Raw genomic sequence first — 15,735 nt, 5'->3', positions numbered from 1 at the left:
ATTTTAAAACTCAAATAAAGAGATGACAATTAGTCTGATTATTTTAAGAAATTAAAAAAAGCATTTTAAAATAAAATTTACATAATGATTTATTCAATTCAATTTATTCAACAAACATTATATGATTAATTCAGAAAGATTTTCATCACTAATTTGTAATGAATCAAAACTTACAAGCTAGCTCTATAATTCTGTGTTTCATCATTGAGGCTACAAGAAAAGTAAAAACAAATATATTTTTTAAACATTTTGTTTATCCAATCAGCATTTCAGTTTTTTTTTCCCCACATTGATTATCACGACTATGATTATATAAATACATATAAAGAATACACTTATTGTAATTTGCAACATAACAGCATGATTTTATAGTTAGTGGGATTAAAATTGTATGCATTACTATTTTATTAATAAAAAAAAACAAGGTTACAAAGACAGTTTGTGTGGAAACACAAACTTAAAATCGGCCCCCGAAGTGGTCCACCCAGGCAGGCTTCAATATTTTCAGAAAGAACATCCAAATAAAAATATATCAAAGACAAATGAGAGATAAGAACGGAGAAAGAAGGTTGACAGATCTTGCGTAGTGCCTCAATGGTGCTGCAGATCAAAGGATAGGTGCAAGTGAATGCAAAGTTAGATGTGAACCTGGCCTAATTAGTTCCCCTTTCAGACCTTGTGGTCTATAGGGCAGATGATGTAAAGTTCATCTATTTTTGTGGCCTACGGTTAACGAGGGTATCATGTAGCCAGCACAATGACCAACCGCCTTTACTTTTCCCCAACTAATGTCAGGTACCCATTAGAGCTGGGTAGACTCAGAGGCGCCCAAGGATTCCAAAGTTGAAAATCCCAGTCTTCACAAGAATTCGAACCCGGGACCCTCGGTTCGGAAGCTAAGCGCTTTACCAAGCCTCTCCTGGTCTTACACGATGTAATTGTTTTGAATAGGTTTTATATTTCATTTGAATTTTCAAAAACAATACATAAAAAAAAGTTCAAGAAAATGAAGTTTATAAGATTACTATTCGTTTTAAATTAGGTCTAACTTATAATGCATACTAATTAGCTTTTTCTCTTTAAAAAACTGCTTGCATAACTGATTTTAAAAATTAGATTTTTCGCTTTCAGGAAAAAAAAAAGTAGCCGTTGCATCAGAACTTTGAATGGTCTAAAATATTGTGATGTTGGATTTTCAATATCTTTTCTAGTTTACGAGATCTAAACGGGACGGACGGACAGACGGACAGACATTTCGCACAAAACTAATAGCGTCTTTTCCCCTTTCGGGGGCCGCTAATAAATCTAGGTAGAATCAGATAGAGTTAAATATACTATCCAACATCAATCCAAGTTGTAGACATTAGAAATTAGAATATAAAAAATTAAACTGAAAGACATTCTTCATTTATTTCCTATGGATAAATCTAAATGATCCATACTTGTTGAAAATGACAATGGTAAAAACTATCACATTAAAATGACAAAGGTAAAAACTATCACATTTAGTTTCAAAATATTAAAAAGTCATTAACACTCAGAATTTACAGAAAAAAAAATGCTTACGAAAGTGTGTTGCTGATGTTAAGCCTTTGGTTGTGTCACAGTCAAAATGATTATCCACCTGCATTGATGGCAAGTCTGTTTCTGGCAAGGTCAAGTCGACAAAATCCAAGCTCAAATCAGCACTTTGGTTAGAGTCAGTATTTTCCAGTTCCAAGAACTTAGATTTCTTACCTAGACCTTTTCCTTTAGCTACATCATACAACAATAAAGCATTTGTGATAGAAACCTCATTAAAATGATAAAATGTGGGTTTTACAACAGAAGACAAAAGGATCAGAAAAATAAAAATAAATGAAAAGAAAAAATTAAAAAAAAAATGCACAATACTGCTGAACAGGTGAACTAACTTGTGATAACAGTGAATCAACCTGACAATTTAACACAACAAATAAAAACATAAATGGTGAAATTAAAAATTGAGGCACAAAAAAAAATATTTTCACTCAACTTGGATATAGTATGGTGTACTAAAACATGATAGTGAGTAACTTGGTTATAGTATGGTGTACTAAAACATGATAGTGAGCAACTTGGTTATAGTATGGTGTACTAAAACATGATAGTGAGCAACTTGGATATAGTATGGCGTACTAAAACATGATAGTAAGTAACTTGGATATAGTATGGTGTACTAAAACATGATAGTGAGCAACTTGGATATAGCATGGTGTACTAAAACATGATAGTGAGCAACTTGGTTATAGTATGGTGTACTAAAACATGATAGTGAGCAACTTGGTTATAGTATGGTGTACTAAAACATGATAGTAAGTAACTTGGATATAGTATGGTGTACTAAAACATGATAGTAAGTAACTTGGTTATAGTATGGTGTACTAAAACATGATAGTAAGTAACTTGGTTATAGTATGGTGTACTAAAACATGATAGTAAGTAACTTGGTTATAGCATGGTGTACTAAAACATGATAGTGAGCAACTTGGTTATAGTATGGTGTACTAAAACATGATAGTAAGTAACTTGGTTATAGTATGGTGTACTAAAACATGATAGTGAGCAACTTGGTTATAGTATGGTGTACTAAAACATGATAGTGAGTAATTTGGTTATAGTATGGTGTACTAAAACATGATAGTGAGCAACTTGGTTATAGTATGGTGTACTAAAACATGATAGTGAGTAACTTGGTTATAGTATGGTGTACTAAAACATGATAGTGAGTAACTTGGATATAGTATGGTGTACTAAAACATGATAGTGAGTAACTTGGTTATAGTATGGTGTACTAAAACATGATAGTGAGCAACTTGGTTATAGTATGGTGTACTAAAACATGATAGTGAGTAACTTGGTTATAGTATGGTGTACTAAAACATGATAGTGAGCAACTTGGTTATAGTATGGTGTACTAAAACATGATAGTGAGCAACTTGGTTATAGTATGGTGTACTAAAACATGATAGTGAGTAACTTGGTTATAGTATGGTGTACTAAAACATGATAGTGAGCAACTTGGTTATAGTATGGTGTACTAAAACATGATAGTGAGCAACTTGGTTATAGTATGGTGTACTAAAACATGATAGTGAGTAACTTGGTTATAGTATGGTGTACTAAAACATGATAGTGAGTAACTTGGTTATAGTATGGTGTACTAAAACATGATAGTGAGCAACTTGGTTATAGTATGGTGTACTAAAACATGATAGTGAGTAACTTGGTTATAGTATGGTGTACTAAAACATGATAGTGAGCAACTTGGATATAGTATGGTGTACTAAAACATGATAGTGAGTAACTTGGTTATAGTATGGTGTACTAAAACATGATAGTGAGTAACTTGGTTATAGTATGGTGTACTAAAACATGATAGTGAGCAACTTGGTTATAGTATGGTGTACTAAAACATGATAGTGAGCAACTTGGTTATAGTATGGTGTACTAAAACATGATAGTGAGCAACTTGGTTATAGTATGGTGTACTAAAACATGATAGTGAGCAACTTGGTTATAGTATGGTGTACTAAAACATGATAGTGAGCAACTTGGTTATAGTATGGTGTACTAAAACATGATAGTGAGTAACTTGGTTATAGTATGGTGTACTAAAACATGATAGTGAGCAACTTGGTTATAGTATGGTGTACTAAAACATGATAGTGAGCAACTTGGTTATAGTATGGTGTACTAAAACATGATAGTGAGCAACTTGGTTATAGTATGGTGTACTAAAACATGATAGTGAGCAACTTGGTTATAGTATGGTGTACTAAAACATGATAGTGAGTAACTTGGTTATAGTATGGTGTACTAAAACATGATAGTGAGCAACTTGGTTATAGTATGGTGTACTAAAACATGATAGTGAGTAACTTGGTTATAGTATGGTGTACTAAAACATGATAGTGAGCAACTTGGTTATAGTATGGTGTACTAAAACATGATAGTGAGTAACTTGGTTATAGTATGGTGTACTAAAACATGATAGTGAGCAACTTGGTTATAGTATGGTGTATTAAGACCTTCTAGAGTTGGGAACAAAAATACTAGCAATAAATCAGAACATTGTGAAATAACAGCTCTGTACAGTCTGTGCATCAATATTGCACTATGATGTAGAAATACAAACCAACTGAAGATATCATGTGTATAAAACTTTGTAGGGAAGAAGTGAAATAATTCTTGAGGAAAACAGATAGTAATTTTTTTTTTTAAACCCCTAAACTGAATCATATATGTAGTTGCTCAAATTGATCATAACTTACCAAAACCAAAAATGGAATTTGAACTGTCATCATTCAATTCTTCACAGTTTGATCTCTTCATTGCCCTGCTGAAATAACAAATGAAGACGTGACATCATGTTTTTTCTTCTCTTTATTTCTAAAAACATGAAAACTTCTCTTAAATCAAGCTTGAAATACGAAATATATGTGCTCAGGTAAACATTTATTAATACCACGTTCAACATATAAAGATGTTTTAGTGAACCATACCAATTATAACAATTATAAAATAACAGAAAAAAAATATTTATCAATATGAACAAGCCTAAAAAAATATACAAATAGTATTTTCAATCATTATTAAGAAGAATTATACATATAAGAAACAAAAAAAAAGGCTATTTTTAAATTGTATCATTGAATTTTTATTTTTTTAAAATGAATATCTATATACAGCTATTTAAAACTGTAATTGATATAGTACATGAAATAAAGTGTAGTACCTTGGAGACAGAGAAGGGAAAGATGAACTATGTTTCAACTCTGTGGTGGAAGATGCAATTTCACTTTTAACCACTTCACTTTTCATATTGTTAAAAGCTAAGTAGAAAAAAAAGACATCAAACTAAACAATCCAACCATTACACTTTGAAAATAAAGAATTATATATGTATGTATATATCATACATGACGAAAACAACATATAGAAAAAGTACTACATAATCACAGTAAATGTAACTTTACATTTGTGCCACTCTGCAGAGACACTGGCCAAACTTGGAGGTGATATTCTGTTTGGAAGGTTTAGTCTTGGTGAAAGAGGTGAGTAATTCATAGCCCCATTACATTCAGGACTCTCTTTATTCTCTATCTCTGACTTGAAAATTCTTAAAGGGCCTGTCTTACTAGTCTGAAATAGTTATAGTATTTTCTAATAACATTCTTGTGCTGTAAATGCACTAATTAAATGCCTCAAATCTTACCATGTAATGTGATATATAAAATAGAAAAGAATACTATCCAGTTATAACAATCTATATTTTATAGCTTTACACAGGACTAATATCTATTCTAACAAATAATATAAGCTAAAGCCCTATTTTATATTGGTCATAGAAATAGGTTAATTCTAGAGCTATGGTCGTTGCCTATATTAGTAAAAAAAAAAACATGAAAAAATTACAAAACTTTCCTTTATGTATGTGCCTTGTAATAGGAATATCTAACTTTTGCTTCTAATACATTTACTATGTATAAGACTTTTACTTTTGATACTTTTACAATGTATAATGTTTACTTTAGACACTTATTCTGCCTTTAGTCTCATTCTAATTATTCAAACATATTGTATATTGGTGAAAATTCATAAACCTAAAAGTTACCTTGACAAATGAATCTCGTGTGTAATCAGACAGTGGCTCAGCAATAGGTTTGCCATTAACAAAATTTGTTACTATCAATGAAATCATCTCCAAAGTTTTACCAAGACCCATATCATCTGCCAGGATACCTGTACATCACAAAATATCTTTTTTAATTTTTAAAAATGCCTAAGAAACTTAAGTAAAACACTTTATAAATTGAATAAATTACATATTAATTTGAGTTTTAATGGCACTGCAAGTTCCTTAACTTTTTGAGTAAAGAACATTCCATTTAAAAACAAAACAGTTTATGCTGAACTGAATATTTTTGTTTTTGAATTATGAATTATTTATGTACTTAAAAATTTCTTCAAAAGATTTACAAAAAGACAAGAAAAAAACAACAACATAAGAAGTTATTTTATCAAAACATTTGTTTCTAACATTGTTATTACAATGTATTTTTACAAGAAACAAAACTTGAGCTTGTCTGACTTTGTGATTTATACAAACTGTAAATATTTGTAAGGATAGATGAGATTTCTTGAAACTTTGATTCACCTGAAACTAAACTGACATGAGTTTCTACCAATCTTAAGCTACTTACCTCCATAAATACTCTTTGGTTTTTCAGCTGTCTTCTTTCTACTTAATGTGTTCATATAAAGATGGCCTCTCTGAACCCAAAATGGAGGCAGAGAATCTTTGTTTTCCTTGCAAATCATCCAATTCAATGCTTGCTTTTGGTGTGGATAGAGTTGGGTTTTCACAGCCTGGAGGAAAAAATAATATCTCAAATTTTGGGCTATGATACTAGACAAATAATACAAAGCATTTTTTTTCTGTGAATATAATTATAAAATCTTTACAGTAAAATTATGAATTAAATAAAAAACAAACCAACATTAATTTCAAAGAATGTGATGTTTAAGTTAAAAAGTAATTTCATCATGCCATTTTAAAATATTTTGTGTTTTAGTGGATTATCTAACAATAAAAGTAAAGTTTCCATTTCAGACCTAGCAATCTATGGGGCAGATGATGTTAAGGTCTTCTGTTTCTATGACCAATTGTTAACGAGCAGGGTGTCATGTGGCCAGCACAACACCCAACTACATTTACTTTCCCCAACTTAAGACGGGTACCCATTAGAATTGGGTGGACTCAGGGGTGCATTAAATTTCCAGAAATTCAAAATCCCAGTCTACACCTAGATTTGAACCCAGACCCCAGGTTCGGAAGCCAAGCGCTTAACCACTCAGCCACTGTGCCCCCTATCTAACAATGCAGCATTCAAAATACAAGTTAAACAGATAAAAAGATAGCTGCCTGGTTGTGTGGTATGCAATTTGGACTGTTGTTTTGATGGCCCCAAGTTCAAACCCAGCATGCCGCCATCCCCCTTACATCCTGCACAATTCTAGTGGAACATCCAAACCAAAAACTTAATACATAAGGGTGGTGTCTGGCACTCTCAAGAGCAAGATAAAGGCATGAGTCTTCAAGTGAAACATCCACCGAAACCCTAAGAGCAAGATAAAGTAAAGGCATGAGTCTTCAAGTGAAACATCAAGCCAAACAGAGAATTATATAATCAGGCTGATGCTACTTGTGCACATTTTGTTTTTTTCTAAGTTTAGCTACATTTAAAATAAGTGGGTAAAAAAACATGCTAATTGAGTTTTCACTTACTAGTGATGCCTCAGCTTCTGTGACTTTGTCTCCTTCATCCAAAGTTTTGAACATCTGATCCAGTTCATTGTCCATCTAAAAAATAATAATTTACATGTTCTTTAGTAATTAAAAAATATTATTAAATAGTAATTACAACATAAATAAAACAAAATTATCAAAAAATTAAGGTTATTATTATTTTTGTTTGAAGTATTCAAAAAAAAAAAAAAAAAAATCACTCCAATATTATGATTGTGAAGAGATTAAAGAAAGTACTTTTATAAGCATGCTTACATTCTTTTAGGATGTTTGAAGGAAGATGAAAAAAAGAATGGATAGCCTTTATCTACTTAAAAATTGTGTTACAATATATGAAGAAGATCCCACACATAAAACAGAGAAAATGAGATATTTTCACATACAACGGCCTAAATGTCGAAGACTATTATTTATTTTTTTTATTGAATTTAGGCTTACAATTGGGCCCTTTAAAAATATTTATTATCTAATTGTAAAAAAAATATACACAAAGTATAATGGAAACGAATAATCTGAAATGATAAATAAAAAAGAAATAAAAACAAGAAGAGATACTAAGTAACACCAATGCTAATTGTTACAATTGAATTTGATGGCTAAAATGTCTTGGTATTTTCAGAAATTAAACCCAAGTACAGCATATGCCAGGGAATCTTAGTTTATTGAACAAAATAACAAAATTCCTCTTTAGGAAAGAAAACAATTTAATTTTCGTAGAAGAAATCATGAAAAGATTGAGCACATGCTATTAAAACACAATATAACATAATGGCAATAAAAGATTTACAAAATATTATAGAAAAATACTATACAATTATAGAAAACACAGCTATATGAAAATAAACCTAGGGAATTCATGTTAGATTATTGGATGTAATTATCTTCTGCTCTGAAAGAATGTCTGCAATATATGATATTTATATTTATAGCTACAAAAAAAAAAAAGGCAATAGAAACATGAAAACAAAATGAAAGCAGAACCTTTTTAAGTTACTTTAAGTTAATCATAACATAGTCTGTATTAGTTTAAATTAACAGTACTACGTAATCTAAAGAAAAAATAATGTCAGTGTAGTTTGCTCTATTTTTTTTTTTTTACAACAAATATAGCACTAAAAAAAAAAGGATGACTGCTAAGAAACTTAAAAAATATTACTGATCATAATCTAGCTTCCCCACATCTTCAAGATATTTGAATTGATAAACAGTAGTAGTGTAGCAGAATAAAACAGAATGCTTTAACTAATCTCAGGAACAGAAATACACTGAAGGTGATTGTGTGTCCAATAATTCTATGCTCACCTCTGCAGGAGTTACATAAGTTCTGGATGATTTCACATGGTCATAGTCATAATCAAATGGTATAGGAGATTCACGGTCTTGTACTTCAATAGGTGAAAATGATTTGTAGCATGCCATGACTGGGATGTTGTTGCTCTTGAAATACCAGAGAACTTCATCTTTTCTACTTGGGTCACCTGACAAAGTGATTTCTAAGGGGATCCTAAACACACAATCTGCAGTATAATTCACCACTTTCCTAAAAATAGAGAAGGCAAATAATAGTAAAGAAAATGATGCTAGAGAAAGAAATCATTTTGGACCTGTAGCATGTAAACTACTTTTAAAAAGTAATGATTTAGTCCATACCCTTCAACAGTTGCTAAATTGTTGTCCATTATATGAGTTAGTGCCGATGAGTGCTCCCTCTTGACCACACCAACCTGTTCCTTCGATTTATTGTCCACTCTTATAGCTGTCCTGTCAAACATATTGTGTGCTCTTTGTAAATACACTGTCTCATTATCTGATACCTTGGACACAAAGAGCGATGCAGGTAGATATTTAGAATGTTTGATCAGAGAAAAGTAATTTTAAAAACTTTTATTGTACTTGTTTAGATACTCATAAGAATTAATTTTTTTCTTTCAATTTACTACAGATTTCTAAAACAAAAAAATAGAGAACCATTGCAATCATATATATTTGTTCAGCACTAAACTATATTACTGTTGTATTAAGTGTAGCAAAAAATTTTCTTATTTTTTTTCGGTCTACATGCAAATTTAGCTTTTTATTCTATTTAAATTAGTAAGATTTGGTGAAAAAAAAAAGCTAATAAATAATTATCCAATGACATTATTATTCACAAAAATATTAACGTCACAGTTTTTAACAACAAAAATGAAATTACCTTTCCTCTGTATTGATACACACTAGTTATCTCAGAATGAATTGTTCCAAAAACTTCTTTTTGTCTACTGAATGGTGAGACTGAAGGAAAGTCACTACGTCTCAACAAGTTTAATGCTCTCAGTGAGTTTGGAAAGACTTGAACATCTTCATCCAGTATACCAGCTAGATGAGGAGACCAGTGCTTGTCAAAACTGTTTGAACCATGGCCAATATTAGGATAGTTAGAGTTGGTATTACTGGCCTCTTGTTGACTATAAGCAGTTTTTAAAGGTGAGCCTAAAGATGTTGCTATACCCAGATCTATGGATGAAAATGATGTACTAGGAGTAACATTTAAAGTTGATGATGGTCTATATCCCACTGAAGAATACGAGGAATGAGGATTAGAGTTGGACTGCCTCAATCCTACTGGTGAATAAGCCCTCCTTAGGTTAGGCTCTATATCTTGTGACGTATAAGTCTGGATGTTATCATCAGTGTTAAAATGTGATATAGAGTCCATGTTTACTGAATGATGTGGTGCATTGAAATTAGAGTTAAAAGTTTTTTCTATTTCCGTATTTTCTGTTAAATATGAATTTGAACCCGAGTTTGACACTCTTTCTGATTCCATGTCTGGGGCTAAATATGAATTAGAACCTGTGTTCCAATTTGTTTCTCTTTCTTGTTGCATATCTGCTGTATATGTATTGGAAGTTGGGTTTCTTTCTGGTGCTGTATCTTCTCTCAAATAGTGAACTCCGTTTAAATTAGTTTCCAATGACAAATCTTCGGTTGAATATGAAATAGGAACTGAGTTCAGATTTGTTTCTAACCTTTCATCTGTTCTAGTTTTAATGAGACCAGAATTTCTATTTATTTCTGCATCTTGACCCATGTCTGTTAAATATGAACAGGAACCTATATTCCTATTTGTCTCTGTTTCTTGTCTCCTGGCTTCTGTTTTATATGAACTTGGACCAGTGTTAAAATCTGCTTCAGGTAAGTACTCTACATCTTTTGCTGAGTATGGAATCTGAGCAAAGTTTGAAATACTTTTTTCCCCTAGTTTCTCTTCTGTTGGATATAAGCTTTCACTTACATCTTGTCTTGTATCTTTTGATGTATGTGAAATAGAAACTGCATTTGAAATTGCTTCTGTTTCAAGACCCATGACTCCAGTTGAAAATGAATCAGATTGAGCATTAGAAGTTGTGAACTCAGAGCCTCTTGTTGAATTTGATGGACCATTATATCTATCTAATTCTTCCACAAGAACATCAAAGTTGGAAGATGGATAGAAATCTGTTGAAATATTCAGGCTAAATAAGTCTTCCAAATCATCTTCAGAAATACTAGTTTGACCAGGAGGTCGTAGATTTGTATTTGTTTCCATGCGCAACATGTGTGCAGTTATTACTTTTTAACCAGCTAAACCAAAAATAATTTAGATGTAGAGCTAAGCGTTTGACTTTTTATTTCCATATCTTTAACAGCTACGTCAGTTTTCCACAGTCACAGAGATAAGTAGATTGGCTGAAATATAAAAAACAATATGATTGTTTATAATGTGAGGACATATAAATATGTAAATATTAAAACTACTCTTCTTAAAAAACATCTTGTGATATTTTTATGTTCAACTAGGTTTTTTGTTTTGATCATCATCAAATGCACATGTCATCATACAGGTCAAGAACTTGTGGCTTCCCAGACCTGTTGGGACAGAGATCAGCAAGTCTGGGTCAGTCAAAAAGAAATGAGACACTTTCCTCTTCCTCCCTGCAGCTGGGGAACCTAAGTCAATGTTAGGCTTGAACTGTGTGAAATATGAACCCAGTGGCCCATCCTGCATTATGCTATAATAGCTTGTTCAGGCCTTGCCAGCCTTCACCATAGGAAGACATGTGCTTCCAGACTCCACTTGCCTTTTGAGATTTGTTACAGCACTCAAACCATTTTTCCATTTCTATCCTTCAGATTGTTGCCAGAGCATAATGAAACAAGAGATGGGAATCGAACCCAACTTTTAAAGTTCGGTTCAGTCATATTTAAGTTCGGTTCAGTTCAATGACGAGTATAGTTTGGGTTGGGTTCGATTCGGTCAGATCTAAAGTTTGGGTTCAGTTCAATGTTATGAAATTAGGTAATAGCAAAGACTATGTACAAGTAATAATATTCAAGTCAATTTACTAGATAAAACAGTGATGCCTAATGTTATTCAATTAACAGGACATTTTAATTTCCGACACTCGTGTCGTCATGAGCCACATCACAGAAAAAGAAAAAACAATAATGCACTTTCATTAGAAACCTGTCAATATAGTACTTGTAATTCATGGGTTGTGGGAAGTTAATGTGAAACAAACTTATGAAAATTTCACTAAATTGATGAGACATCAAGTCAAGGCACTAAATTTACAGATGTTCATCAGTGAGGCAACATAGATTTCACCCCTTTCTGCCTGCTAAATAAAGAGTTGCAATTTTGTTTAGAAGGTGCTTATGTCAGCTATTACAAGCGACATAAACTTTTTTTTTCCTGTAGTTTGTTATTGAGTTAATTTAAATATGTTAAATATGAGGTGTTGTCACTTTAAAAAGCCAAATCTCACAACCATAAAATTGAGGCACTTGCTTTCATTTCTCTGTCATATAAATTTAAGTTTCATAAGTCTCATATAAAAAAAAAAAGGTTTTAGAACCTTTCCTCTGCTTTATCAGTGCACTTCACTGTAAAATAAAATGTTTTCATATTCAGACTTATTTCTGTCAGAAAATTCTTAGAAGTTTTGTGGTTCAACGCTTGAAATGTTATACAATTTACTGTGCTAAACACATCATCACATGGTTCTGATTCAAAAACCTTGCCACAGAGGTACTGTTTGCCTTGAAAATTTTTCTAATAACTCTTGCTGGCAGTTCACTATGACAACCAGCCATACTTCTGGCGGTATCAGTAGTCACACCCATTAATTTCTCCCAAAGAAGAAAAACATCTTCCATGATGTCTGAAACTTCTTTGGAACAGGTCTTTGCCAGTGGTGGCCCCATGCGTGCTACTCATTGCAGCTAATTTTTCTGTGAATTTAAAATTACCCTCTGAACCACGAATAAGTACCAAGAGTTGAGTGGTATCAGATATGTCGGTGGCAATAGGAAACATTTCAAACTCTGCTGCTCTATCTCTTAGTTTTAAATTGAAATTCTGTCATGCGAAAAAGGGTAGCAGATTCAACTGCATTCTTTCATGACACATTTTTTACATCACTGATAGTAACCCCCTTTTAGGCATTCGTCATCAAAAAAGGCTTCATTTCACTACTGCTGCCATATTTGTTTATGTTTTTAATTTCATTATAATGCTGTTTAACTTTACAATTTATAGAAACAGCCACAAACAACTCTAAACAAATCAAACATATTGGCTTATTTTCATGTTCCACAAAAATGTAAAGGTAAATTTTTCCTAGTAGTTTCTACATTCAGACCAAAAGAAGACAACCCAAAACAATGCAGGAAACAAGAGGTCAAGTACATGGCTCAAGACAGCAGTAGAATTTTCCAAAAATTAAAAAAAAAATAAAATCATCTTGCTAACTTTTTTTATCTTACAAGAATATTGCAAAATCTTTGATTCAGTTCGGTTAAGGTAAGGACAATCCGTTCAGTTCATACCCATCAGTTTTAAAGTTAGGGTTCAGGCTTCGTCAATACTTATTGGTAAGTCAAGTAATTGGTGTTAGCCCTTCCCAGGTATTGCAAGTTACAGTTATGTGAATCAGTACCCACTGTATTGAATGATCAATTTGATACAAAATAAAATAATAAAGAAATAATATTTAAACTAGAATGACTAGATTCTGCTACTACTCTGTTCACTGTTGTCTCCAGCTAGACCTAGATTACTAGATTTCTACTAGTAAAATAAGTACATATAGATCAGGGGTTCTCAACCCGTGGGTCGCGACCCCCTTGGGGGTCGATTGACAATTTGCCAGGGGTCGCCAAAGACTATAAAAAAAATGGATTGTTTTGTCTATTCTTCTATTGCTGTGTGTATTTGCGGGGGGGGGGGGGGGGAGTCGCGGCAGAGTGGGGGATTGTAAAAAGGGGTCGCCAAGCATAAAAGGTTGAGAACTGCTGATATAGATGATATAGTTGGTAGTGGTAGTGACCGTAGTCTAGTACACTACATTTGAATGTAGATTATTGTAGATTAAATCTAGATTGATCTAGATATAATTTTATATATTTTATACTAGATCTAGATCTATGATCTCTAATATAATTATTATAGATCTATATGATATCACCTAATAATAGTGTCAAAATAAAAAAAAAAAAGTGTTTCTTACACATCCTTGATTCCTTCGTTCGTCACATAATGAAATGATAGTCACTTTGAAGTTTGAGTATTCGTAGGACGTAGTTGAGTCTACTCGTAGATCTAGAATCTAGTCTTAAAATTATAACAAGACTAGAATTAGATCTAGAATTCTAGATCTATGGTGTAGGTATTAACGTCTTTCCTTGTTAACAACTTAGAATCTATCTAGTCTAGATCTACTAAACCTCTTCTACTTCTCGTCTAGACTATTTTACACGGAAATCCAATAATCGCAATATATTCCTGAGAATACATTGATTTCACAAAGCAAACAATGAAACATTTGGTAACATTTCAAGTGTTGGTCTACTCTGTCTATTAAGTTAATTAAATCTAGATCTAAATCTTATTATTTTTTAAATTAAAAGTTTTCCTTTTTTCGAAACTAGATTATATAATCTAGTTGTATTTTATCTTTTAAAAAAAAAACAACTAGAGGAGGCTCTTATAGTTTGAACACCCCATCGGATTCTCCTTTCTAAACGGGTCGCTTTTTTTTGTTTGTAATTCATTTGTTTTTATGTTTGGAGCTAAAATCGACGATTCGGGACTGAGCATGTCTAATTTTAGATAAGTTCTGGTAATTTTGTTCCGTTTTTCCAAAGCAGATAGCAGTTATTTAGATTCTCGGTAACCATGTATGTTAAGCTGTTGTTTTAACCTCCCCCGGCAATTCATACCCATATAAGGGATGAAGGCTATATCATGAGCCTGTTTGATCGTAGACTGATGGGCATATCAAAATAAGCTTTCAAACATCTTTAGAAAGACATTCCAATCACATTTATACCGTTAGCTGTTAAATAAAATTAAAAAAGGGGGTGTCCAAACAAATAATAATGAATTCAGCTCATTCTTCTTTTTGAACACAGCAAAATCGTATTAAGAAATATTATTGGGATTAATAAATCTATGATTTTTTCAATGAATAAACATGACCTAGATAGAGATATCTAGAATATATAACTTATGAATGAAAGAAAAAGTGTGGGCTGCTAATTTGAAGCCAGAGACCATGCCCACTGCATGTGATCACGCAAGATAAGCTGGCGGTAAGGAGAGGTATACACTCAGCGAGTAGTGTCACAAACTATCCAACAGGCAGTGAAGGGAAGGGGGAGAGAGTCATGAAAAGAATTATAAGCATCTATGGGAGGGAGGGGATGTTAAGGTGTCACAAAACGAACATCCAAATTATGAAAACAAGAAGAGGGTCCTTGGATGGGAGTTAAAAGAAAGACAGAGAGAAAATACAAGTAGCCTAGTAGAAAATATCATGTTTATTAAATTAAAATAATTAATTTATAGCTCTATAATCTATATAAATTTATTTCTGTCTGTTTCTACACATAGATTATATAGGTATTTACATAAATAAACTATACACGATTTATATATATATATAATATATATATATATATTTCTATATAAAGAGAGAAATAGAGAGAGTATATGAGGAAATAGACTATAAATACATATTGCAAAATTGAATCTACTTCTTTTACTACAATCTAAATAATTTTTAAGTAACACCGATATAATTTATTAGCAATTACATAGTGGTGTTCAACACCGGTGCTCACTGTTCAACTAAAGGAGAAAGCCCAAAAACTGCGTTCAAAATAGGAGCATGAAGTGACCTAATTTATTTTAAAATAAAATCTTGACTATGGGTGGTAATACAAAGGAACACAGCTATTTTTATAGTCCTTTAGTTGCAGAATATGAATCTGCTTTCAGTTTTTTTGTAAGTTAAACCTTCACCAAATAAAAAAATAAAATAAAAAATTGACCTAGTTCCCGAAAGTCGGTGTTCAGTTATAAGAATCTACCATAGATC

General features: G+C 32.1%; 1 protein-coding gene across 1 annotated transcript in view; it reads right to left on the bottom strand.

Moving 5' to 3' along the window:
• LOC106069768 (helicase-like transcription factor) overlaps nt 1-14,633 on the bottom strand; it is a 28,732-nt gene extending 14,099 nt beyond the window's left edge. The window contains exons 1-12 of the mRNA XM_013229504.2: nt 13,864-14,633; nt 9,525-11,041; nt 8,981-9,144; nt 8,633-8,870; nt 7,310-7,384; nt 6,225-6,390; nt 5,636-5,763; nt 4,998-5,163; nt 4,757-4,853; nt 4,293-4,360; nt 1,567-1,755; nt 175-210 (exon numbers count right to left, since the gene is read on the bottom strand). Of these exons, the coding sequence (XP_013084958.2) occupies nt 175-210; nt 1,567-1,755; nt 4,293-4,360; nt 4,757-4,853; nt 4,998-5,163; nt 5,636-5,763; nt 6,225-6,390; nt 7,310-7,384; nt 8,633-8,870; nt 8,981-9,144; nt 9,525-10,910 (2,713 nt within the window). The 5' untranslated portion in view covers nt 10,911-11,041; nt 13,864-14,633. The remainder of the gene's footprint in view (nt 1-174; nt 211-1,566; nt 1,756-4,292; nt 4,361-4,756; nt 4,854-4,997; nt 5,164-5,635; nt 5,764-6,224; nt 6,391-7,309; nt 7,385-8,632; nt 8,871-8,980; nt 9,145-9,524; nt 11,042-13,863) is intronic.
• Nucleotides 14,634-15,735: the final 1,102 nt, after the last annotated feature.

This window comes from Biomphalaria glabrata, chromosome 5 (assembly GCF_947242115.1).
Source record: "Biomphalaria glabrata chromosome 5, xgBioGlab47.1, whole genome shotgun sequence".
NCBI lineage: Eukaryota > Metazoa > Mollusca > Gastropoda > Planorbidae > Biomphalaria > Biomphalaria glabrata.
Note: the sequence above shows the minus strand (reverse complement) of the source record. Positions and strands in the feature narration are given on the sequence as shown.